This window comes from Falco cherrug, chromosome 8, assembly GCF_023634085.1.
Source record: "Falco cherrug isolate bFalChe1 chromosome 8, bFalChe1.pri, whole genome shotgun sequence".
In the NCBI taxonomy this organism is placed as follows: domain Eukaryota; kingdom Metazoa; phylum Chordata; class Aves; order Falconiformes; family Falconidae; genus Falco; species Falco cherrug.
In genome coordinates this window covers 47,347,194-47,372,818 of record NC_073704.1, presented here as the reverse complement: position 1 = coordinate 47,372,818, position 25,625 = coordinate 47,347,194, and the positions used below count along the sequence as shown (strand labels likewise).

The window sequence follows — 25,625 nt, the reverse complement described above, 5'->3', positions numbered from 1 at the left end:
TAGTCTAAAATATACCCTGGTCTCTTGTGTGGATTTGCAGAAACCAAGTCTTCCTCTGTGGTAAGTCCGTGCACCCTCACTTATGCCCTGTCTTGGGTTCAGTCTTCCCATCCTGATTCTTGTTGGCTTTTAACTCCCCTTTAAAGGGATAGGAGCAGGTCTTTAGCTCCCCTTTGAGATTCAAAACAACATTGTCTATCTCTTTGTTACTGGTATCCAGTTGTGGTTCTGTCTTTGGGTGACCTTGGTGCTATCTCTCACTACATTTTTTTCATGTTGTTTTGCACTGCAGAAGTGTAGTGTTCTGCTTTAGAAGTGGTGTCAGCTCTGTGCTTAGTGTCCAACAGGCACGCTTGCTTTGCATTGTCTCTGTCTTCTGAGTCTGCAGTGGCTTGCACAGATTTTTCAAGCAGTTTCTGTTGTCAGCATCAGCAGTGAGTAGGTGTAGCATCTTTTGAAACCCCGTGACAAGTACCTAGCACACCAAGGCATGTGTGGCCAGTGCTGTACAGGGCTTTTCTGACTAGATATGGGTGTGCAAATAGTGCCAGTGTCGCCACCAAAGTGTGCGTGCCCTGTAACGCCAGGCTGCAGGGAGATGCTGTGGGAAGTTGTCTTCGCCTGCAACAGGATGAACCTTTTGATGCTGAAATATGTACCTGGCCCATTAGCTATAGGACCCATTAGGTCACGAACTGTAAGTGGTATGGAATATTTCTCCTGTGCTTGTTGATGGATTAAACTTGTTGCTTGGCACATAGTGAACCGCCCAGCTCAGTAGGAAGCATTTAGCTCTGTTTCCTTTACAATTCCTTCTTGGTGAGATTGTTTTCTGCGTGAAGTCTTATCTAGCAGGAATATGTGATAATGCCTTTTCTGCCGCTTCTAATGCTGGCAGAGTGTGTCCTAATAACCTGCAAATATGGGGTAGTGTAGAGGAATGAAGCTGGGTTAATTAGCATTGATAATATGCAGCTGTGGGTTGGCTTCAGGGGCGGTGGGTTGGCTGATGAAGAGAGAGCAGCCGAGGAAGAGAAGGTGAGAGAGGAAGAAGCAGAGAGAAGAGAGAGAACACACATGGATGAGATGAGACAAGGAGAAGGCAGCAGAGGGGCTGTATGAAAAGTATGTTGGTATGAGATGGTAAAAGACCTTGTACAGCCGGCTAGTTTGGAGAGTGCTGCGACAGGGTAGAAGTAGGAAAAACTGTGAGCCAATGTCAAGTTAGGGCATTGTGTGAATCCATGCAAAGACTGTTGTTGTTCTGAAGTGTTGCTTCAGTTAAGGTGATGCTGAGGCTACCAAATGCAAATTGATTATGAAGTACAGAATTCACAGCTAGGCACCTGGAAATACATCTGTTTGAGGCACGCTAATGTCCAGTCTCCACTGGCTTCAGGTGTCCTTCGAATACCTTGGTTCTCTGGAGGTCTCCAGGTCCTGTCCTTCAGCTCTGCCTTGCCAGCTGCAAGGAAAGTGAAGGATAGCTCTTGGCACGCCTAAATCAAGGGTAGGGGTAAATTTTTGTGCTGGATTGGGCTTCTGTGGGTAGAGGCTCTTATACAGTAAGTATTTGCACTAGGTATCTCACTTGTGGGCCTTCTGGCTTCAACTGGAAACTTCCCTTGTTTTATTCCCAGTCTACCAAGTGGGAAAGTGTAAGAACAGAACTTCTTTTTCTTTAAAGAAGGTGATATTTATTCTCTTCCAGAGGTTTTAGGGGAAGGGGTGTTAATGTGCAGGTGAAAAGAACCTGCTCAGGTGTTAGCCCTCTGCCATGCAGGTTTATTCCCCAGGTTTGTGCAGCTCTAGCTTATTGCTCATAGAAAAACATGTAATTGCAGTAGTTTTCCTGGTTTGTTTCAGTTTCCCAGTGAGCCTGGTTTCATTCCCTCCCACATGAAGGTATGCATAAAAGATAGTATACATCTGCACTTGAATTTGGGCAGTTTAGGGTTGTTAACTGGTCAGTTAAACAGCCTGATTTCTAGACAAGCCAAACTGTATTTCCTGATGCACTAGATTTATTTTTAAGATTTCCCATCTCCCTCTTCATCATGTCATGTGCAAATTAGTCCTTCAGAGTAATTTGAAAACAGGGGCTTATGTGTGACAAGAATGTATGATGTGAAATATACGGTACTTTTGTTTTCAGTTAATTAGAAACTTGAGATCTCTCATTACTAATAAAGCTTCAGGTTTCTGTTCTTTGAAGCAGACAATTTTCCAATCAGACATAATTGCTGAGAAAAGCTCCTTGGCTGAATCCATTAAGTTCCCTGCCTCATTTGTTGGTTGTTTTTTTTGTTTGGGTTTTTTTTTGGGGGTGGGGGTGTTGGGGGTTTTTTTGTCTCCTTTTCCTCACTTCTTGGCCTAGAGACAGTAAAAGTTATGGCAAACCTTCAATAATTACCTGAATGGCAGACACGCAATAGCTTTATAAGCTATCTGAGTGAAGGTGATTAAATCTGCTACACTGAGCTGTTCAGCTACAGCTATTTCATTCTCTCTCTATGTAGAACTTTAAAAATTCTCTGGGCAAAAGGAAAAGTATTGCTTTCCAAATACATGTTAATTGCTCATTTGTATTGATGCTGGACATAATTCATGAAAAATTCTTATAAAGTGCCTGCCCTTGAATGGTTTTCTGGATGGAACACCAAATGTAAATGCCTCCTTATTGTTACAGATTGCCTACCTCTGTGTCAATTTAAAATTGTTGCTTTCTCCTCAGCAGTGAGAAATTATGTATTTCAAATTACTTCCTCAGAGCTCATCACTTCAGAAACATTAGCACCCTTGTCTATTTGTAACCTGCCTTTTTATGCTCTTGATTATAACTCAGAGTCTAGAATGGATTTCCTGATTTTATGGGTTGGTGTAAAGCTGCTGAAGTAAAATATTGTTGCCTGAGAATTTTGCATAGGATACACTGGTGAAAAAAAAAAAACCTCTTCTTGGAACAGAACCAAATTATTTAATTTTTTTCTAGGCTAGCATAGAACATGAGTGGAATGACTTGTGATAATACTTGGAAGGAGAAACACTGCAGGCATTGCTGTCATTGCAGACTGATTACAAATGACCTTAGAAAAGTGAGCCAGCATTAATTCTGATAACCTAGATGCATAGAAATTTTCTGTTTTCTGCATTACCAAGTAAATCCTGATGGCCTAATATCCAGGTGTCTTACGCATGGCTTTTCAAGGTCTCTGTTTTGGTACCAGCAAAAAATGCTATTGGAAAGGGACTTAAAATATCTTTGTGTATTTACAAAGAGTGCATTAGCTGGTGTTAGGCAAGGGTCCATCTTAACATAATCTGGGCTTAAAATTCCTTTGGCTTAAGCAATATTTAGTGTGGTTTGAAATAAATAGCTTATAGGTATGTATATAACTACAGCATGCTTCTGAAGTTCTAGTTTAAATTCAGTACTGATAAACCACTGGATTGTGGAATACATTTCACTTAAAATCCAGACTTCCAGAGGGGGCCTGGCTTGGGAGAGTAGGTCAGACTTATTTTAAGGAAATTTCTTAATCTGTTTAATTCTACTTTTTTACTCAGAGGTGCCCAAAAATGCATGCAGGTTCAGGAATGAAAGCAAGGGAATTCTGTTCTTCTGTCCCAAAGGTGACTTTTTTCCCCAAACATTTTATTGATTTTTTGCATTGGGTGGATGTAATCAATGTCAGTGCAGAACTAACTGTTCCATTGCAGTGTGTATGGATAGTTTGGGAGGCAGGAAATTCCAAACCAATATAAACAAAGTGATCATTTTTTAGACTTTGTAATAGTGCTGGGAATACCCAGTTGGATTATCTATATAAGCAACTTTAAATTCCTCCTGATGTGTGTGTTGTCTCCCTCTGTCTAATATTCTTATTTAATAAAAAGCAAACAAACATTGTTGGTGTGTCTAAGTACATTTGTGGGGTTTTGCCCAATTTCCTCCAAATCAAATCTGCCTTTTTTAACCCCAGAGGCATGACCAGTCGTGTACATTTGGTACAAAGCATGAGAGTTCTCCTAAACAATACCTTAATGGTTAGAAAACTGGCTGAGGATGTTTGAGATTAGGAGCTGAAATCCCCTTCAGCCTGTTCTCCCGCACATACCTTGTGCTGTCTCAATGGTCCCCTCAGCACGCTGCCCACCCTGTGCAGGTATTGCTGGCTGTCTATTGCTTGTGCCCTCTGACTGCTCTTGCTCTTCTTCCAGGGGAAGAAAAGAAACCAGCCAAGGGAGACATAATATCCAATAGTTAGTACAAAAGTTTGTCTTTTAAGACAATCCCTTTATTCTGCTGGAGTGTCTGTTGACTGTCTCGGTCTTCCTCTGAAACGAAGTGGGCTTGCTGTCCGCTCTCTGGGTGATGTGTGTTGGTACAGTTCTCGGCACAAAAGCAGTATTTGCTTGTCATTATTGCTACAGGAATCACTATTGCTAATCCATTTATCGCGTGCTTTTCCTGTATTTTACCACAGTTCATTCCATAAGAGTCTTTTGAACAAAAAATAGAATTTGCAAATTCTTTTTACTTTTTTTCAGTCAGTCAAGTAGCTTCCCAATGAAGTTAAACCCTTTATTGTTCAGAGAAGAATTTGTGGGTTTTGCTTTAGCTCAAAACCCAAAATGCTCAGCAATGAGCTACAAGTATAATGCTGCTTTCTCCTTCAGCATTTATTTCCCTTTGTATGGTCTACAGCCTTAGTGCTTCTGTGGGGTTTGTTGTTGGTTGTTTGCTTTTTCCCCCATGACTGTCATTTTTTTTTTTTTCTTCCTACAAAGTCAGAATCGCTTCATGGGTATTGGCTTGAGTAAAAGCAAAGGGCCCCGAACCGCCCTGTAAGTTTTAATGAGCTGTAGTCTGCCTGTGCCTTGCTCAGGTTTGAGTCCAGTAGCGATTGTTGTTCAGCAGAATTTCAAATGGTTTATGAAGTTACTCCTTGAAACGAAATCCTGCTGGAAGAACCTGCTGCTGACCTCTGCTTTGTCTTTGTCTATGCCTGGTATCATCTGCAGGGGTAACAGAATAGGCTGGTTGGGTAACTGCAGATTTAAACAGTGAGTACCTGATATTAGGCTGTACTCCTTGTACTTCCAGAAGCATTTGGATGTACATAAATGCTTTAGAGCTGTCCCTGGTTTTGAGCTGCTTATTAAGGCTATGGTAGGCTACCTTCCTATTCTTAATTTTTTTCTCTGACTCCTGGTGTGCATTCTCCCTCAAGCTTGGCTCAGTAAATTGACGCGTTTCTGGTAACAAAAGCAGACATCTCTGTTTAGGGTTAGAAGAGTAATTGGCATAAGTCTGGCTGATATGTATGGCATGGATAAACTAGCTTTTATCTGATGTTTCTCTTCTTTTTAGTCTTGATTTATCATTCAGTTTTCATTATTTCTTCCTGTCTTTTGTAGTCTTTTTTTTTTCTCTCTCTCTCTGTATCCTCTCTTTTGTTTTGAAGCTTTCTAAAGGGTAAGACTGTTCAACAGCAGCCAAGGAACAGTCAAGTTTTCAAATCAGTGGTTTTGAACAAAAGAAAAATACTTTACCGATCAAGTAATTGTAAATGGCATTAAGATTAGGAGTGAAAAAAATGAAGGCAAAGTTGTATACAAGCCTGAGCCTGAATAATTTGAATTAAGGTGTTCAAGTAAGACAGCAGGAAGAAGGCAGTGCACCAAACTAACCTGCCTTGAAACTGAGGAAACCTGTCCTCTGGCCCTGGCTTCCCATCAGGGCTCTAGGAAATATTCTCTTGCTCTCTCAATTTTCTTATTAGGGTTTTCTTTGTTAAATATTCCAAAACTATAGGTGAAAGCTCTGTGATAGTAGCAGTAATTACCTCCTGATTAGTATTTACTTAAGAGGAATTTCTACCTATAAGAATTTTCCTTAGTTTTGGTAGGGTTTTTTCGCAGCTATTTTCTTTCATAGGTTGTGCGGCCTATTTTCTCCTGTTTCTTAGTGAATTGCTAAATTTTTATGCACTATATAAATTTTAAGTATTTTTAAATAACATTATCTACAAACCATATCATCCTGAATCGGAGTAAAATATCCACAGACTTAGTACAAACAGGAGGTTCTCAAAACTTATTTCCATTTCATTATAGCCAGGAAATGGAGATCTTTGTGTTAGCCTTGCTTCTCAAGAAATAATCCTGTACTGAAAGGAGGCAGAATTGCAGTGCCTGTTCAGATTACAGCCAGTCAGTGTCTTCCTAGTTAACAGATAGAGGCTAAGACAGATTTTGTGGCTTGATTTCTAAGAAGAAATGAAAGCAGACCCAGAATTTTGTGGTTTTCTTTTAATGCTAAGAAAGAAAGGAGGCAGAGAGCTGAGCTGATAACTTATGAAAAAAATTGCTGTGAAAGGGATCCAGCACTCCCTCTCCATCACTGGTTTTCAGGCAGAGCTGAAGTGCTGCTCTCTGTATGCTCTTTAAAAACATCAGGCTTTAATATTAGAGTTTGGGTACAGCAATAAGCAGATATAGAAAGGTGTGACTTAAGGTTTCCTGTACCTTTGTCTTTGCTGATTTTTGCTAAGTATTGAGTGTGTATGGCGTGGGCAGGGTCTTGGAGAAGCTTTTTAAGACACCTTTAGATTGTGCATCCAGAATGTTTTGATACACAAGAGTTACCCTGCACAGAAGTCTGTGCTGTCAGGTGTTGTCTTAATCTGGGCCAGTTCATCAGTAGTTCGAAATTGTTCAGACTACTACTTAAAATTATCTATATTTGTGTAATAGCAGCTGGCTCTGGGCAAACCTGCCAACTGCCGAGTCCCTCCAGCTTTCCTTGGAGTGGGGATGACAGTGTGGTGTGGGTCGGCTTCAGAATGTGCTTGGAGACTGTGTAGTAGTTGAACGAGATGTTTCTTGCTGGTTCTTACCTTTCCCACCTTTTTCTGCAGCTAGAATTAGCTAGAGAGCAGAGGCCAGGAGGAGAAATAAAGGAAATGAGAACATACAGCTTCTTAATGAATTAGATTCAAGATAACTGGCTAATTACAGGAACCTGTTAATTCCCAGTTGCTGGAGTTACCTTCCCCCAATGGCATCTTTGTAACTGACTTCTTTATTAAAATGGAAATGTTGGTCTGTGCCTCCCCTAAAGTCACAGCAAACCCATGTCACAACATGCCCAGCAGCTGGACTCTGGTTTGGGCAGTCTCTGAAACTGAGTGAACTGAAAATATCTATTTCCTACCTGTTGGTAGAGCAGGGCAGAACTATTTTTCAAGAAACTTCATTCAAAATGATGCAAGTGAGACACCTGGGGCAGGGATCTAGTCTTACACCAAATGACTTCCTGAAAGACAAGTGTCCTTGGCTGCTTGTGAGGACATCAGCAGTGACTTGCCAAGCTCTGAAATGCTTAAATTCATATAAGGAGATTATTAAGATTTTGTGACACATAGTTATTCTCTGTGGTGAAGGCCTACGTTGATACCAATGGATGTTTCATCGCTTTGGTTTGTTGTATCATATGCTTCACATTGACCTTTACCCAGGTATTGCCTGCTTTAAGGCTCTCTAAATGCTGTTATAGTGTAACTTCCTAGTGTTTCACAGCGCTTAGTATATTTATCCCATTAGAGGTCTCTGAGGCAGTGCCATTCATTCACTTGTAAAAGGGGAAGCAAAGCACAGAGCTCAGGGTGGGGGTGCGCCTCCTTCCTGGGCCCCTAAACACACGGGGGCACCCTGGTGTCTGTGACCTGGCTGTGGTTTCACAGCTTCTGACCAGCAGAGCAACCAGGTCTCTGAAGTTTCGGACTAACATCCATCTTTTCTCACTTTTTGTGACTCTGTTGCCTGTTAGGAACAAGCAAGGGCCGACACTGACCACTTACTAGTTATTGCTTCACACCATTAGTAACACTTACGTGAGCAATAACCTAGCAGTAACTAAGGAGGACCATAATGGCAGTGACTCAGAAAAACATTTCAGTCACCAAGACTGAACGTCAAGGAGAAAATGTCAATTTCAGCATCAAAGTGGCGTTGACTTAGATGTGCCCAAGAGAAAAATGAAGGTGATAGAGCACTGCCCCCAAAGCCAAACCACTAGTATAGTAAGTGTTTTATAGATAGTCAGGCATAATATGGGTATGCAGAAAAGGGCTTCACGTTCATGCGGGTCATATTGCCTGTTCTGGTGTATATGCAGCCAGCTCCCACGAAGTGTGGTGCCCTGGTGATTCATTTGTGTATGATATGAAGCATGAAGACTTTATCTTGCTCTGCTGCTGCCTGGCTATGCATGTGGGAATCAATCCTTTTCTTTCAGCCCACCAAGGGGGATTGAGAGAGAGAGAGATTGAAGAAATTTCTGCTGTGAAGGCTCAAGCTCAGATCTGAGGCATGGTCCTTCACCTGTGTGTGGCAGGTTTCCTCTTAACTAAAGCCCACATTTAAGACTTGTTGGTTCAGCTCTTGTGGCACAGTTAGTTGCCCTGTCCCTGTGCTTTGAAGTTGTAGCAGAGACCAAAGCAAAGTCTGAAATGACATTGTGCCATTAAAGTTTATTGAGTGCCTGTGCAGTTAACATCACTATAAACAAGTGATAACCAGAATCCTCGGCTGACACTTAAAGTTTAAGGCTGTTGTATGGTATTTCCAAGTCTATGTGCTGCCTAATGCCCCCTCCGAGCACAATTACTGCATAAAATGAACTGAATGTATTTAATAAATATGCTAACTTCACCTTCTCTTTCTAGAGTTGTAACAGTGAAATTTTTAGTAGATTTGAGATGATGTTATTTGAGAAGATGCTATTTCTCTCTTAACTGGCTCTCCAGGCACTCTTCTGTTGTTCAGGAAGATACATATCTATCCCACTGGAAAACAGTTTATACTCTGGTCTGAAGAAACCTGTGTATTAATGCTTGCTGGTGCTTATATCAGAACAGCTAGAGACTACCTACTTGGTATTCAGGAGAAATACATAGGAATCAATTTTTTTTTGCATGTTAGCACAAAAGATTGTAGCTTTGCAATCAGAGCAACAAATTAGACCCTAGAAAATTCCTTCCTGCTTAGATCAATTATGTAGCAGAATCCATGCCATTTTGCCTATGTGCATAGGTGTGAAATCAAAGGGTTTTCCTTTTTCTTGTTTTGATGATGCTGGAGCTAGCAACTGAATTGGTATTAGTGCCCTTTTTGGAACTGGCTGATTTGAGAATATTGCGGATTTCAGGCTTACAAAGCTTCACGTATTCACAAATATATTTATGTATTTCTTCCCAAAAAACGTAATCGACATGCATGGGTTTTTCTATAGTGCCCTAAGATACAGATGCACATATCTGTTTTTTTAATCTAAAACCAATCCTCCTTTTAAGTAGACCATAGAGCTGAAATGGCAAAACTATGCAGAAAGATGCTAATTGTGCCGGCTGAGCCTCTGTTCCACTTCCAACTGTAGGCAATGAACAGTCTGTAAAGGCTGCCTTTGTGGTAACTGATATCACACACAACTCTGGGAATGGAGGGCAGAAGATCGGGTGTTTTCTCAGCATAGATCATTCAGCTTTCCTCATGCAAACTAGATCTTTATATAGTTGCTTAAATGGTTGAATTTATATCACCAAAGTACTATAGTTCTAAGAAGCTTAAACTGGTGGAATGATTTCATGATCTGCCAAAACTGAAAGAATTTCTACCTTCCTTCATTTCCCAAATTTTTTCCTGCATGCTTTTCTTCTACAGAGAAGCATCCTTCAATTTTGAAGGCCAGCTGGAAATGGGATACTGCTCACTACTTCCTTATTGAAAGTGTTAAGTGCTTGGATGTTGTGCCATCTTTCTTCTTTCTGGAAATGGCAGAGATGTATCTCTAAAATTCATACCAATACTTTTGTTCAAAATGTTTAAGCTGTAACTGGACGATAAATCTTGCATGAAAACAAGTTTATTGTAGCGCATGGTTTCCTGATGATTAACAAAAGAGTTAATCATAATTAGCTAGTCACTGTGAATGTAAAATGCTTAAGGATAGAGAAAGCTTCAGCCAAGGATTTTTAAACATACTGAAAAATGTTTTGTGGTTTAGATTAACTAAACTACCATCTCCAATACCTCCGGATATAATTCAGCATCATTGCTAGATCTTGGGTTTGTTCTTTGCCTGAAAGAGCTCTGAACAGAATAAGTACCAACAACTGAATTACCCTTTCATGTCATCTAAGAGTATTGCCCTCCAGGCCTGAGCTATGATTTATTTGAGCAGCAGCAAAGCATTCACTGATGTATCCAAATTGATATTTAGTTTAATAACGGCAATTAAGCATTGCACTTTTTTCACAAGAATGTACCTTGCAATTAATAAGCTGCAGCTTAATTAAATTGGAAGGAGGGAGGGGGAAAGTAGTATCCTTTATTGTACTCTTTTCCATCAATAAGAATGTGTTCCAATAAGGAAATTGACAGGACTCTCTAAGTAGAGACAGTGTTGTTAAAACCTCCAATGAAAATATCTAGTGTCCATCATGAAAATATCTAGTTAATTGACATGGACATATTTAATCAACTTTTCCTTAAAGAGCTGTTTGGATATATGTTCTGAGGAGGAAATATCTTCCTGTGCTTGAACTGACCAAATTTTGGATTGACACTGGAACTGGACCAGCACAATTTGCAAAGGGATTTGACCTTTCATCTTCATACCTGCATGCTGTGTATTTGATTTTTATTAAGAGATGGCATAATACAAATTACATATGTAAATGAACACGTGATGAGTTTTTATATGTATATAGACACACACATCAGAAAGTTTGGTTTACAGCACAAACATTAGTATTGTGATACAGTATAGTACCTGTCCCTGGGGAGCCCTGTGGTAGGAGTCTATGTAATTGCCATTCTTCTGCAGACATTGGAAGAAACCATCTAGTCCCAAGGTCCAGCGCTTCTAAAATGTGCTGAACTGGGTCCCTCTTTACAGGACCCTGGTTTTGTCCTGTTTGACACCGGGATTAGCCCAAGAGATGTGCAGCTGTATTGCTTCAGAGGCTAAGTGCCTCTGCAGTAAGATCCGACAAACTCTCATGCAGATGAATGTTTATTTTATCAAAAGCTGGCTCTCAAGTGTCTTATGCTTTCTTGGAAAAAAGTGAAGCTTTGAGTTGTACGTGTTGAGGACTTTGAAGAAAGTCAGATATCATCCTCAACCATGGAAAGCACCTGTAATACTTATCATTAGTTATTCAAGAGGGTTGTGGATTATTGGGCGAGTATTCTAACTGCTGAAGTGTGTATGATACATAGTGTACCCTAAATATGAATATTTACAGACCTTGGATGTGCTCTGTACATATCATTCTTTTACCTGTGCTGCCCTTTCCCAGATGTGCATTATAGTCATAAATCTCTTTCAGTTTGATTTTGCCCTTGAATTTAATCTTCAATTCTGAATGTAAATCTGTTTGCAGAAAACCCTTGGCACCTTGGTTTTCCTTGCTGCTTTTTTCCATGCAGCTCATATTTTTTGATGTACTTTCAGCACTTTTTTTTCCTGGTTTTCTTAAAGGGGTTATCTGTGAGGCTGATTCTCTTTCCCTTGTCCTCTCATTCCTCTGTACAGAGAGTACATGTTGCCATATTGTTTTCCTTTTGTTCTCCTCTGCTGTGTAAATGGTAGCAGCCATGTGGGAGTGAGTGGCATACTGGCTCCATCACTAGTGTCCAGCTTGCTTGGTAATGGAATATTTTTAGGTACACATAAGGAAAGAGGTTTGATGGTGGTTGATTATTTCAGGCTACTAGTAACTTTAACATCCTAAGTATAGTTTGTCATGCGCACCTGTATTGCAGCTCTTCAAGTGCTTTGCTAGTTAGACATCAATGTTTCCACGAATGTCAGCCGATCTGTGCTGTGCTGAGAAGCAGAATTTAAATCGTGGTGTCACTAGAAGAACAGTTAAACCATAATTCATAAATCGGAGGGAGTCTGGTAAACTTCAGAGAGCTGACCTCTATGCTGAGTGCAAGCTACATGAAACTGCTGTCCCTCATCTAATAGTTGGAGTGGTGCTGGCAGAAGCAGACATCCCCCTTCCTAGAGCACCCTCTGAAGGTTCTCCTATTTCCTGTGTATTTAGAACTACAGCATAAACCACTCTTTTTGTCTGCGTTATACTTTATAAACTTGATATTGCTTCTTTAGACAATTTAACTTCAGACTTTTGTTTTATGAATTGAACCTTTTTGTTCTTGGTTTCTGTCTTATTGTCAAGTATTAATTGCTGAGAGTTTTTTACTACTTGGCCCAGGTTTCCAAACGTTTTCAGGATGGTTTCGTTTGAGACTAAGATGTCTCTAAAATAGTTATATGGTACTATTTCATAATTCACTGTGATGTATCTAAAATATGGTTAGTTTTGTACAGTTTCATAATTCCTTCATGAATTTATTAATAGTATTTCCTAATAGTAACCTTATTTTTTGTGGCGCTATCTTTTGCAGAATAATTATGCAAATAACTAATTAAATCTTTCAAGCTGGGGGTAGAACAGGAATACAAACTACAGATGATAAAATAAAAACTTAAGCGCAAGTAATGCATAGATGGTACAATGAAGATGAGACACCAGTAAAGAGTCAACAAGAATGTTTAGGTATTTCCTTATACAACAGGTCAGTAAGAAATTTAGAGTTATTTAGAAAACTATGTGCATATATTAAGTGTCTGAGGCCACTTAAAAGAAAGAAATCAAGAAAAGCATTGAGAGAACATGGTTTAATGTAACAAGCAAAGGCACAATATCCCTTAAGTGGAGTGTCTTTCAGTGCTTAAGTCTGTAATGTGTATGTTGTAACTAACAAAGATATAAGGTGTGATCTTAACTGAGCAATGTTTCACATAATTCTTATGGAAAAATAAGAGCATAGTTCTAATATTCCTTTAATATTGGTATAATTAAAAGGTTTTGGATGGTAGCAATGGAGCAGAACAGACTGCAGCAAAATGGCATGGTCCATGCTCAAGGGCTTTTTCAAAAGAACAGAGTCAAATGCATTGACTTGAAATGCTGCCTTGCAAAGAGCAACCTGTGTGGGTTTTCCCCATGGGCAAAGGCTGGACAGCTTGGGCAAAGGCTTGTGGCTTACAGGTGACCCTATGCACACACTGTGGAAAGATATGCATTCTTATAACAGAAGAGGCAGCAGCAATAAGTGGCAGCCTTAGAGGTTTAGATTGAACATTAGGAGAAACCTCTTCCCTAAGAGTAATGTGGCACTGGAGTGAGCAACTGTCTCGGAGCACCAGTGGGATTACTATCCTTGGAGGTCTTAAAGTCTCGACTAGCTGTTTTCAGGGAAGCATCTCTTTCTCTGGGCAGTAGGCTGGGATATAGGCGATATCTGCTATTCCTTCCAACTAACACTTCTGTAAAATTATGAAGTGCCTGGAGACACCAGTAGATTCACATGGTTTTGGTGAAAATCCTCAGTAACCAGCTGTCTATGCTCATGCTGCGACTGATGGCAAGAGAATATCCATCAGGGAGAGATGTATGAGTAAGTAGTGAAGCGTATACGATACTGGATAGTTTCATTGGTTTTATTTCTTAGGGGTTTTTCCTTTATCAATACAGTTGGAATAAGCGAAAAAGCTGGTCAGAAGGAGCATCTTAGCAGTTATCAGCAAGTTGACATGCATTGGAACACTGTAGAAACTGTAAATGATAAAAGCAGTTATGCCAAATAACAGAGTATGATTGGTGTTAAACAAGTTTAATTTTGTTTTTAAGCTGTGATTCACCCTGCATCAGTCTTGTGATGTGAACTTATGATCTTCTAAGTCTCTGGAGGGGGGGGAATCTACCTGTTCATTGTCATTCCCATATAAATAACTCAATATGAATCTAGAAAAACAAAGCCCACTAGGAAAAAAAGTCACGGAGCAGAGGTTCTGCATTGTTAATTATCATTTTTATTAAAACTGGGAATGAAGCTGTGACAAGCCAGTGCCTGTGGGAAATATGTAATATGGAGGAAAATCCACCTGTGATGAGAAAATCACTGCGGCCCCACTTAGCAGCAGAGGCTTTTAGCTTTATGCCTCTTTACTTCCAGCTTCTGGAAGCAGCTATCATCACAAGGGAGAGGTCACGTCTCCACTTACTTGGGGCAGAAATCCAGTAGGCAGGAAAATCTCACTTGCAAAGCACATCTGTCTTCTGGCAATTGTGATTTTTAATATCATTTTTTAACTGCTCTTTACTACCATGTTAGGTGTGTTTGAGGAGAGTGCTCACCTCTGAGTACAGGTTCCAGGGGAAATGCTCAGCTGGATGGGGGACTCAGCACATGCTGACTGCATGGACTGGTGCAGTGGCATTCCCTGTTTGGGGAAATGAACCTCTAGTATAACTGAAACATCAGGTTTTATAACTTTGTGCGCAGTTTCAGGTTGTACATAGCCCCATCCCAGTGCCTCCCTGATCCGTTCTTCACGCTACATCCATCCCCTTATTCAGTGTCCCTTATGTCAGACTTAAAAGAAGAAACAACACAAGAGGGTATTTCAAGTTTTCACTCTCTCCCCTATTCTTCTTTTCCTCACAGCATGTGTCCTCCTCAACTTTGTCTGTTTAAAAAGTAGGAGAATGAGAAGTCTTGCAGCCTTTTCCTATCTTCTCTTTAGTGCAGCTGAGGTTATTAGGCAGTTGCTACAAGTCCATCCAGCCTAAACAACAGCACAGAAAAGACAGCAAGTTTGGTGCTACAGAACTTTGGGGAAGTCCTGAGAGCAGCTGTAGCAATTCTGCAAGTCTGATAGTGATCTGTGATCTTAGAGAAGGCTGCTGGGTTTGGTTTTGCCACTCTGGTTTGTGCAACCATGTTGGTTTACAAATAAAAATCTAGAGAAAGGGGTGAAAACCAGTTAAATAGAAGGAAAAAGTGCAATTGAGTCTGTCTGAATTCCTGTCAATAATATCTAGTGGTTGGGAGAGGTTCTCATTACCCTTTCATTAATTATATATTGCCTCAGTTGTATACTATCCAATTTCAGATAGTGTGCATGTAGAGTATGGTTCAAGTTAGTCTTCAGGGTTACCTTTTTTTCTTCGTTAGTTGCTGGTAGTCTTTACTACAATTTGTAGCTTGATGGGAGGCTTGCTTAAACTTTGATCTGCATGTGCATCATTAACACTTACCTGCTTTTGTCATCGTGTGGTCCAGCGCAAAGCAAAGTCTTCCATGCAGCACTTTGTAGTAACTTCAAGGTAGGATGTGCTTCTCTGTACCTCCAGCTGGCATGCAAAAAATCAGTAACAATGTACTGGAATTCTGGAGTCTTTCAAAGATATTCCTGCGTTTTTTCAAAGTTGATGTGAATTGTGTAATAAGCTCACAAAAGGCTGGGAATCGCTAGCTCAACTAGCTCAAGACAGTCCTCTTAAGGGGAAAAATGTGTGGGGTCCTCCTGCTTCTCTGCATAAATTGTCCATGGATCTTTAGACCCAACAACATCCTACTACTGCCAGAAAGCTGGGAGGCACTGATAGAATAAAGACGGTAGCTCTTTCACATGAATCAGAAGAATTGAACTAAGGGGAAATTTTTGATGGAATTATAGCTGGTGTTGTTACAGCAGAACAATTTATATCATGCCAGGACAAGGGTTCATCTGCCGGTTACTTCCCTGCACTCACACTGTGAGGAAATGGCAGACTGAGGAACTGAGCTCCTTACTCCTAGCTCCCTGGGCAGCACTAATAGAAAAGCATCCACATTTCTGTATTAGCCAAACCAACTAATGGGACATTTGTGGTTCACCTATCATTATACAGAATGTATCTCTAGTGAAAAAAATAATAACTAGTAATTAGCCAGGACCTTCAAAAACACTCCTAGCAGGTGGGTAACTGCTGGGAAACATAAGTGTGATATGAAGCCAAATTAATTTGCAGGCAGAGGGGTCAGGGTGGAATTGCGGTGCAACTGGAAAAAGACCTGAGCTCGTTGTCACTGGATGACTGTTAGTTTAACTGAAGATTGCTTGTACTTTAGATGGGGGCCCTAAATCATCAATTACTTAAATATCAAATTTGCTAGGTTTTTTGAAATTGTAGTCAGCAATTATCAATCGATTATATTCTCTTCACACATTCTCCAGATGGCACAAATTACTTGGGGCTAGTCAGATCCAGAGAAATCTGAGAAACACCAAAGGGGCTTAATCATGGTGAACGGAGTAGATGAATGACTGTTGACTAAGGCAAGCTAATAAAAAGCTGCAAGTTAAGCAGTTCATATTGTTGCTTGGGACTGGGTGCATTAAAGTCACTCATGAGAATGTCCTAGTTCTCATCTTGGTTTATCTTAAAACAGCAATAAAACCCACTAACTTTACACATGTACAAAAGAAATCATATTGGATAAGTATGTATGAAATAGTAATTTCATACTTTTGACATTATAGCCACCTGCAATACTGTAAACTATCTCATTATGCTGTTTCTAAAATACAGCAGAAGTGGAAGGGCATCAGAGATCTACAATGAAAATAGATTTATGGACAATAGCCATGTGAAAAGACTGTTAAGGATTGCTGAGCATCAGAAGATCTATAAACAGAGATATTTGAAATAATGAACTGTACAAGAAGAATCAATCAGATGTTCCTGTTTATTCTCCATCATAACACAAGAGCAAAGGAATATTCAATCAAACTGACAAAAATTTAATATTTAGGGGTTTATACCAGGCTAATCAGAAAATACTACTGGGGTTTTATTAAAGGTGTGGGCAATAAGAACATGTTATGCTGCATTTGTTTTAAAACAAAGTGAGGAGAAAATTCCTCCTCAGGAAAGCATAGATGTATTCCATATAGCTCGGTCACTGGGAGAAGCTTCTGCTGTGGGGAATATTATTTTTTTATTTTGCTGTGATTTTTGCACCTTCATACAATGTATTTTTCCACCGAGCCAATTATAAGAGCTGATTATAGATTACATAAATCATTTATATGATTCATCATAGCAATTCTTTTATTACCAGAAAATCCTTTTCATTACATGTTATTTTGATTGATCTTTTTAAAGTTCCTACTTATGTTCCCAGAGGGCACACATTGTGCATATCCAGCGTAAACCTTTTTCACAGTTAATTGAGGCATTCAACCCCTTTTGCTGCATGTGAGAGATATGTATGCTGGGCATTAGCAAGAACATTTATCTCGATTATCAAGTATCTGGTATTTTAAACATTTGGATTTTTACATTCCTCTTTTCTAGTATTTGGCAAAAAGACCTTGCTGCTCTGCTGGTGAGCTTAACCTGGTCTGTATGTAACTAAGTTGTTCTTTCAGTTGCTGTTCTACAAAATCTGTTGTTCAGTGGCTACGGTAGAAAGCCAGGCACTCTGTGCTATTTATTTTACATGGGATGTAGTTAAAATCATTTAGTCCCTTGAGCTACCCCTCTCTGAGGACAACAGTATGTATTTTGCAGCAGACTTATGAATGTTTGGGAAGCATCAATCCAAAAGATGTTTTTTACGCTGTAGAATATTTATTCTGTAAAAACAAAAAAATTTTGAATCTCACTATTTATTTGGCTTTGGTTTGGGTTTTCCCTCATTACTCCAGTAGTGACTCAAATAAAATACCTAATAAAATCTTGACTTATATTTCTGCCTCTTGTTAAGAGCTGCTGGTCCTCTTTCTTCGCAGATTTCTATTGGAGAACTAAACTAAGTAGCCATTCTTTGGTTTAATTCCTGGAACCTATTTCTCTCATTAGCTCAATACTACAGTAAATTATGAGTGTTGCTGTAACTAATGGGCCAAGCTGGGAGGTAAGCTTTAGCAGAAAGATGCTATCTTTTACTTAAATTAGTTCTTACAGTGGAAAAAACAGATGAGTATTTGAATTCATAGGATTTGCCTCCCATAAGGCATTCATAGCCAGCTCTAGTCAGCCACTCCTGATGAATTTGAATATTTAAGCAGCAGCAGAAAGAGGATTTGTTTTAATTAATTGTATGCTATAACATAGGTCAGTGTGCAGCTTCCAAGCTACATGGGTGGATGGATGAAGGGACCTGGTGCTCTGCTGTCTGGCAACTGGCAGCAGTTTCCATAAAAAGTTAGGGATGCGTTGGTGTCATGTCACACTAACGTAAGGAATCCTGGTTCTCGGGGCAGTAACAAGCAAGTGAAGAATAAGCCCAGTGGCTAATGGCTGTTTCGTGAAGCTTGGGGAAATAAGGGGGAAGCAGCAGCCTTCAGGAAGAACTGCTGGCTTCAAGATGATCCCAAACCAACCTGAAGGTCCTGAGTGGAAAAAATGATCCTTCGACATTTCATCTAAGTCTGTTTAAAAACTGAGTCAACCTCACAAAAATCTTTTGGCTTTGACAATGTTAGATATACTGTCTAATGGATTCTGAGCTTCTGGCATGCATGAGGTCTTCATGCAGCAAGAATTCTAGGGTCCAAAACCAAATGTTCTTTTGCAGCTTGCTTATATCAGGAATGTTAGACTTGGCATAAATTGTTGTAACAGAGATGATGGAACTACCAGGTTTTCATGCCCTTCCCCATGCCTCTCGCTACAGTGCTGCTACAGGGCTTTAGAAGATGCAGAGGTGGGACACAGTGGGAGAACTGCAGAATTGCCAAGCATACCTGTAGAAAGCCAGGCTTTTTGAGTTTCATTGCTTATTATGTCATCATTTTTTAGTTTTACTTTTTTGTGGTAATTAGTAGATTCAGAAGGTTCAGGCATTGTTCAGAAGAAGCTATGTGACCTGATGTATCTGCAATAAATAACATGCCTGGAAATGAGTGGGTGAGTAAGATGGGCTTTTTTAGTTCTGTGTGCTCTTTAAGATCCATTAACTTAGGGGTCTGAGGAAACAGTGCAAAGTGTACCAGGCAGCCAGTAAATCTGTCAAACATCTCTTCTATATACAGGAAGGAACCTGTTTATTTTTGTGGTCAGTGTGCCTGGCCAAACTTAATGTGACGGGGGTTTTGTGGTGGTTTTGGTTTTGTTTGGTTGTGGGTTTCTTTTTGTGGTAGAAATGTTTCTCTAATGGAAACAGGACGTGATTAACCAAGGAAATTATCTAAATGTTTTGAGGTATGTTTATCATGTTTCTCCTCCAAATTCTCCTCTCCTTGTCTGGGAGCAATTTGACAGTGCAGTGATTTCAGTTCCTTGACAATTTTAAAGCTGAATGTGTACATCTGGGAAATATGAACCATAATGCGGCAACATAGTCAGTCATACAGCCAGGGCAATGAAAACCTAATGTGGTGGACACTACAGAGTACAAAAAAAAAAAAAAAAGAAAAAAAATTGTTTGGTCTGAAGTATTCATCTGTAGAAGTGGCTTTGGTATCATGCCATTGAGCTTTGGCTAGTTAGCTGCCAATGACAGAGAACTCTCATGAATAATGTATTTGCGAGTATGATCTCTTACCTGGCCACCTGCATACAGAAACAAAGCTCAAATTCAATTAAAGTATTCATTACTTCTTGACTTGATCACTCAAGTATGTATGAGTACTCTGCACCTCCAACCTGGCTTTAATTTGAGCATCTCTAAGCAATTCAAGTGTACTACTTAGTTAATGTGATATACAAAAATCTCTTTAGGGTTCTGCACCTGAAGTTATTGTTCAACAGTAGTTGAAGGCAGAGGCAGTATCGGAAGAGGTTATGGAAGCAGTTTGGCAGGGCCTGCCTTGCTCTTTTGGGACGGTGGGGAAAGGGAGCTACTGCTTGCCTGGAGGGGGGTGGGGAGTGTGGGGACAATGAGAGCCTCAGAGTCCTGTAAAATAAAAGGTGTTGGCTGTGTTTTCCTGAGTATCCCACATGGGACACACCATCATCTTCCCCTAATAGCACGCTTGAAAAATCCAGCTTTTACTGGTGTTGCAATCTTGCATCTGCCATCCTGATAAAACACTCAACCTGCTGAGTGTTTACTCATCTGTGGTGATAATGGAGAAATACATAATTGACTGAACTTGAGAGCAACCTGCAGTGCTACCCTGTGCCAGCAGCCTGATAAAATATTGCAAAGGTGAGCAAGTGCAAAGTGCTTCTGTCTGTCTGAGCTGCCTGCAAAGGATGGCTCTTCCAGGCCAGTGCCGGTGCACACGGATCTCTGGGTGTGCATTACATGTCAGCAAAATGCCCCCACTGCTGTCCCGTGGCTAATCCAGCGGAGCAGGGCTTGGAGCCGCTGCTTACAAACAAAATTGCTGCACAGGTCTTGGACTCTATACAGGAATACACATATATGTGTCAAGTGTGTTTATGAACATGGCGGGAAGCCAGGAAGGAATTAAGGGAAAGACCTTTTCTTTCCTTCCCTACAATGTGCCATAGTATAGTCTGTTATGTCGTGTGGAAGCGGCATTGACAAAAAGCATCTGTATTGGCAGAATAACGGAGAAAATCCCAAATGCAAACATTGGTGTCACAGATATTAAAAAAAAAAAAGTGTGAGAGGTTGCTGAGGTTAGCAGCACAGTGCTAAGTTGTTCAGGGGCGGAGTAAACTCTTGAGAGAATTACCCTGAAATGAAACGAAATAAAACCATAGATTATAGTTAAAAATTCCTTGTATGTTTAAAAAAAAAAAAAGGCAAGGGCGGGGGGAAGAGGAAAACTAGAAACAGGGGGAGAGGTTGAGAAACAGAGGCAGTGTGAGAATGAGGGGGGGAGGGAAATGTGCTGTACACTTAGCTGAGCAGCAGGAAGAAAAGCTTCAAACGGAGGATTTCTCAGCGTTAGATGTCTGCCAGTTGTTTGCAGGCACACCAGTAGGTATCTGTGTGGTGCCTTAAAGGATGTGGACGAAAGGCGAGTCGGAGGGACTTCAGACTTTAGGGATTGTGGTGGTGGTGTGCTCCTCTCTGAAACTTTTGCACTACCTCGGGCTAATTGACTTGTCAGATGGTAAGAGAACTTCCAAGTTTTCCAGCTCCTGTTTAGTTTTGTTTAAATTTGCTTCAGTAAAGCCACTGTAGGTAGCAGACAGGCTGTGGGAAGGAAAGCATTGTCTGTCAGTGCACTGATTCTCGATATTGTGATTAAAAATCATACAGGCTGCAAAGAGGGAATTATGCTTTATTGAGGGCTTTCGTGTGCTTTTGGTATAGTACCATAGCTAGAGAGAATCTGAAGCTGTGATTATCTTTTTTGCCTTATGTATTATTTTATCAAATTAAGAATTTTTTTCTTATTGTTAATTCTTTTTCTCTCTTGAAATTAGTACCAGCCTGGAAAAAAGAAAGTGTCCCTTGGGGTAATGGAAGCACAGCTGATAATTAGATGCATGATTTCATATGGCTATCTAAAACAATTCTGTTGTGACATTTCCAGATTAAAGACATGATGGAATGAATGTGAATAAAAGAAAACTTCTCTGTATTTGTTATTCCAGACACTTCAGCAAAGTAACAAGAAGCAAAATAATCTAGGGAGAAATATTTCTGTTTTCACCTATTGAACTGGAAGATTTAGTCTCTCTTCATCTTATCAGTGTAAAGAACTTTTTTTTTCTTAAAGGTTTTCTTGTCTGAGTAAAACATATATATTAACAATTAAGGGAGATTTGGGATCATATTATCTATTCATAAAGCGATGTAGGTATCATTTAATTTTGAAAGAAAATAACTTCTTGATGGAGTAGATGAGGTATCTTTTCTTAAAACAAAGAGACCTCCAAGTCATTGAGTATATTCTTGCTTCGATCACTAACTGTGCCAAGGTCATCTAGCAAAGGAAATAGCAATGATAAAATATTAGCATAAACACTTACATTACTTTGTTCAGATATTATCTTTAAAATACAAGAAACCTAAGGCTGATGAAAGATTGAATAAAAGTAGAGGATATTTAATATATAAATGTTTTATTGGATAATGTTAAAAACAAGAAAAGCAGATGGTATTTTAACCTTGCTACTGTAAAATCAGTGCTGTCACATAAACTTGGAAATCCTCCTGCAGGATTAGGAACAAATGTGAGAAATGGCCTTAATAAGAGTTATTTTATTTAGATTAAGAGAAGATGTAAATTGGCATGTATTAGTCATTACATGAATGTTGCTATTCCTTACTACAAAATGAATATCATGGGAGTTTTTAGTTTACTCCTGGAATGCCACTGGAGTTCAATTATATAATTACAAATAAATTAAGATCTCTGACAATGACAGCTAATTTCAAATAATGGCAATAGAAGTTCTCACCTTAAAAATAAACTGTTAAATCTAATGCTGAGGCAGTTTCATTGCTGCCTGTTTAACTGCAAGAACATTTTTATACCTTCTTTCCACACTTAGTTACTGTACTTCCAGTTTCTGCCCTTTTCAAAGCAATTGCTTTCCCCAGAAGTGTCTCCCCAGTGTTTCTCCAGCAAAGTCAAGTACGTGACAGGTGAGAACATTGTTTGTTCAAAGATGAAATCAGCAAAAGTGAGCAAACAGTCCCACCTTGTATTCACTGAGCAGCTCCGGCTGCATTTTGTTTGTGGTCATCAGTTAATAATCACTCAACCCATACAAGTGTAGAAGGGTGTAGGATTTTCTTGTAACTCTTTGTAAAGGAGCACTGTCAGTTACTGATACACATAGTTCCTGATTGCTGATGAATTACTTGGCAGTGCATAGGAGCATGACACTGTAAACTGTTTCAGATTTGGATAACTTTTCTTGGAATTCCTTTTTTTTCTGGCTGCAAAATAGTTCACCTGGAGACAAAGATATATTTATCTGGTACTCATTATATTGTATGAGTCTGTTCTTCCCTTCTGACTCGTGCTAAGAATTTCTTATATGTGTAAATAGTAACATTAATGTAATGCAGATCGTCATTAATGTGGTGCAATGCAGACTTCAATCACTAGGAAGTCTTTAAAGGTGCCATTAAACTGTTTTCTTTGATGTGCTAGGTGGCAGTGATGGCAAAAGGTATAGTGGGTGCTTATATTGCAACATAAATATTTCTAACATCTTTTAATGCTCTAGAAACAACCTCATGAACATATAGCTATTCCATGTGCTTTCTCATAACTGTGAAATAACACTAAAATAAGACTCTGAAATTGGCTATATTCTTATTCCTTCTTAGAACTAGAATTAGTCTGGCTCTTGTAGATGGACCAGGCTTGCTTAAACAGTATTCTTTTGTCCTGCTTAAAGGAAGAAAAGAAAAAAAAAACCACCCCAAAACCTGAGTGCTGATTTTTCATTAGTCTAACATAGGAAGCAATAGTTATAGAGAGGGAAATAGCATAGACAGTAATTTGAAAATGTGAAGTTTTATAATTTGCTGCAGCTGAATGAATGGGTGTTCAGTCACATTCCAGAGGTGAAGTCCCATTCTGGCTGTTAGTTCATTCAGGTGTTTGACTGAAAATGACTGAAACCAGAGACATTAGTGGCAGTTTTAATCTCCAAGCACAACCCAAAACTGCTGAGCATTTTTAAAGAAAATGTTAAACCAATAGGAATTTTTTTTTTTTCCTAATTTCTTCTGTTCCACCTGAGATGCTGGTGGAGCAAGCCTATGTGAAATGACCCCCTAAAACTCGGCAAAGATAAGAGCTCCAGTAAGATCAGACCTTTGCCAGTTACACTGTTTTATGTTTTCTGAATTATTCATTAGAATGTTCCCATTGGCTTAAAACCAAGAGGGAGAGGAGAACAGGGCATGGTAGCCTCTACATATAACTAAGAGACAAAATTTACATAACTAAAGAGAAAAGCTTTGCAAAGCATGTGGGGGGGGGGGCGTGTTTTGTGACCCTAATAAAGTAGAAATATTGATGACTTGCTGCTTTATGCTTTTCTCAAGGTTCTGTCTGTTGGGGGTTCATGTTTGTTGGTTGTCCTTGCTGCCATCCTACTTTTTGACAGAGCGGCTTCAGTCTCATTAGGTTAGCTCCCAGCTCCTAAGAGCTACACAACCACATCCAAAAGGGTGGGCTAAGAGTTGAAGATTGGTTTTTAGTGCAACAACACATCCACAAACAATTATATGTACTACGTATTATTTGGGGAAATACCTGATGAAACCTTGTACTAACTTATGACTGGGGACCAAAAAAACTTCTTCATCAATGTACAGCCAGAACTTACTCTCGTTTTGTTTTGTGAGTTTGGCTTCAACTTCTTTGCAGAATATCCATCCATCTTCTAAGTACCCTTGAAGAATTCGTAAATCTTATTTCTTGAAATCAGAGGGATCCAGAGCAAATGTGAATTGTGCTTTTGGACTAGATGGTTGGCTGACTGGTTCAGTAATACCTGTGGCAGGGTACAAACCCCTGAAAATAAGTAGAATAAGATATACCATGAAATGTATTGTCAAGGATACAACTTTTTACTGCAGGAAAGCTTGCTTTCCTTAGTTGTAGTCACTTACTTTATGACAGAAGATTTAGAAGCAGGTGCTCAAATACTTTTCTTGATTGAATAAATCTAGAAATCAGCTCTCAGATGCTTCAGAGGTTTTTGCTGTATGTGTCTACATAATTCAACAGTATGTAAAAAATATACTGCCAACTGGTAGATTTCAGTTGCCACTGAGAGAAATAATTTTAGTATAATTACTAATGGAGATGAGGTCTTAAAGCCAGTTCCCGGGACCTTCACTAGAATGAGTGCTTTCAGGTCTTTCTCAGTGCACCTGTTTTCATGTGGTGTATCAGTGCCTGATGTTTTTTGGAGAAAGGAGATGGAGATAGACGTTTACTGTTGAATCAAGTAACCTTTAAGGTAATCCAGACCTCAGACCCAGAGGCTTGTTTGTTATAGTGCCTTTACTTGTCAGCAGCTGAGCTCAAAACAAAAATGAGCTGAATCCTGAAGCAAGAACTCTGCCCAGGTTCAGACCTGAAGTAACTGCAAAGAGGTGAGATTTATAATCTCGTAACTGGTCACTTCAGACTGTATTATTATTGTCTGTGGTACTCTTCAAGTGTTGGGGCTGAGCATAGCCAAAGATCAATCATACCCGATATCAATTTGATTCGTGAGGTGCTGTTTAGGTTTAAGTAATTGTTGGGGTCTGCAGCGGGTCTGCAGATAAGTTAGTTGACCTCAAAGACTTAGCCGTGTACCTTTAAGACAGCCACAAATTGTCAGGTACGTAAACAGGATGTGAAGAATCAGAACTTAGAACCACAGCATACGGGCACCTACAGCAACAGCAAATAGCAAGCAAGGAGGACACAAAAACCTATCAGGGTCTAACACCTGCACTGTCTAAGATCTATAAATAGTTTGTATAAACAATAAAGGTCATTTTGTCCGAACCCAGCCACGCAGACATAGTGTTTCTTTTAAGTCCACCTCGACTTGCGTCACCACAAGTAAAAGCATGCAAACGTTGAAGCCTCTGAGGAGGAGATCAGTTTTGCACCAAGGGCAGTCCAGGTTTCCTGCTCTGGCTTTCTGAGCCCAGCTCCACAAAGATATTCATGGCCCAGCTCTGCAGATACTAGACAACCTGCAGTGAAATGCGTATTCTGTCTTCTCATAATATGCTAAGGTATCGATTAATTCAAATGTGGAAGGAGGATATTCTTCTGTAAAAGTTCTTGTGAGAGTATGTTCTTTCCTCTAGCT

The 25,625-nt window shown here is 39.7% G+C and overlaps 1 protein-coding gene across 3 annotated transcripts in view; it reads left to right on the top strand.

Moving 5' to 3' along the window:
* Window positions 1–25,625, top strand: part of KCNIP1 (potassium voltage-gated channel interacting protein 1) — a 436,769-nt gene that overhangs the window by 355,367 nt on the left and 55,777 nt on the right. The window contains exon 1 of one of the 3 annotated variants that reach the window (XM_014282776.3): window positions 20,748–20,947. The exons of the other annotated variants lie outside the window; for them this stretch is intronic. Within the exon in view, the coding sequence (XP_014138251.1) occupies window positions 20,839–20,947 (109 nt within the window). The 5' untranslated portion in view covers window positions 20,748–20,838. Of the gene's footprint in view, window positions 1–20,747; window positions 20,948–25,625 lie in introns of those variants that run through there. 3 annotated transcript variants of the gene reach the window in all.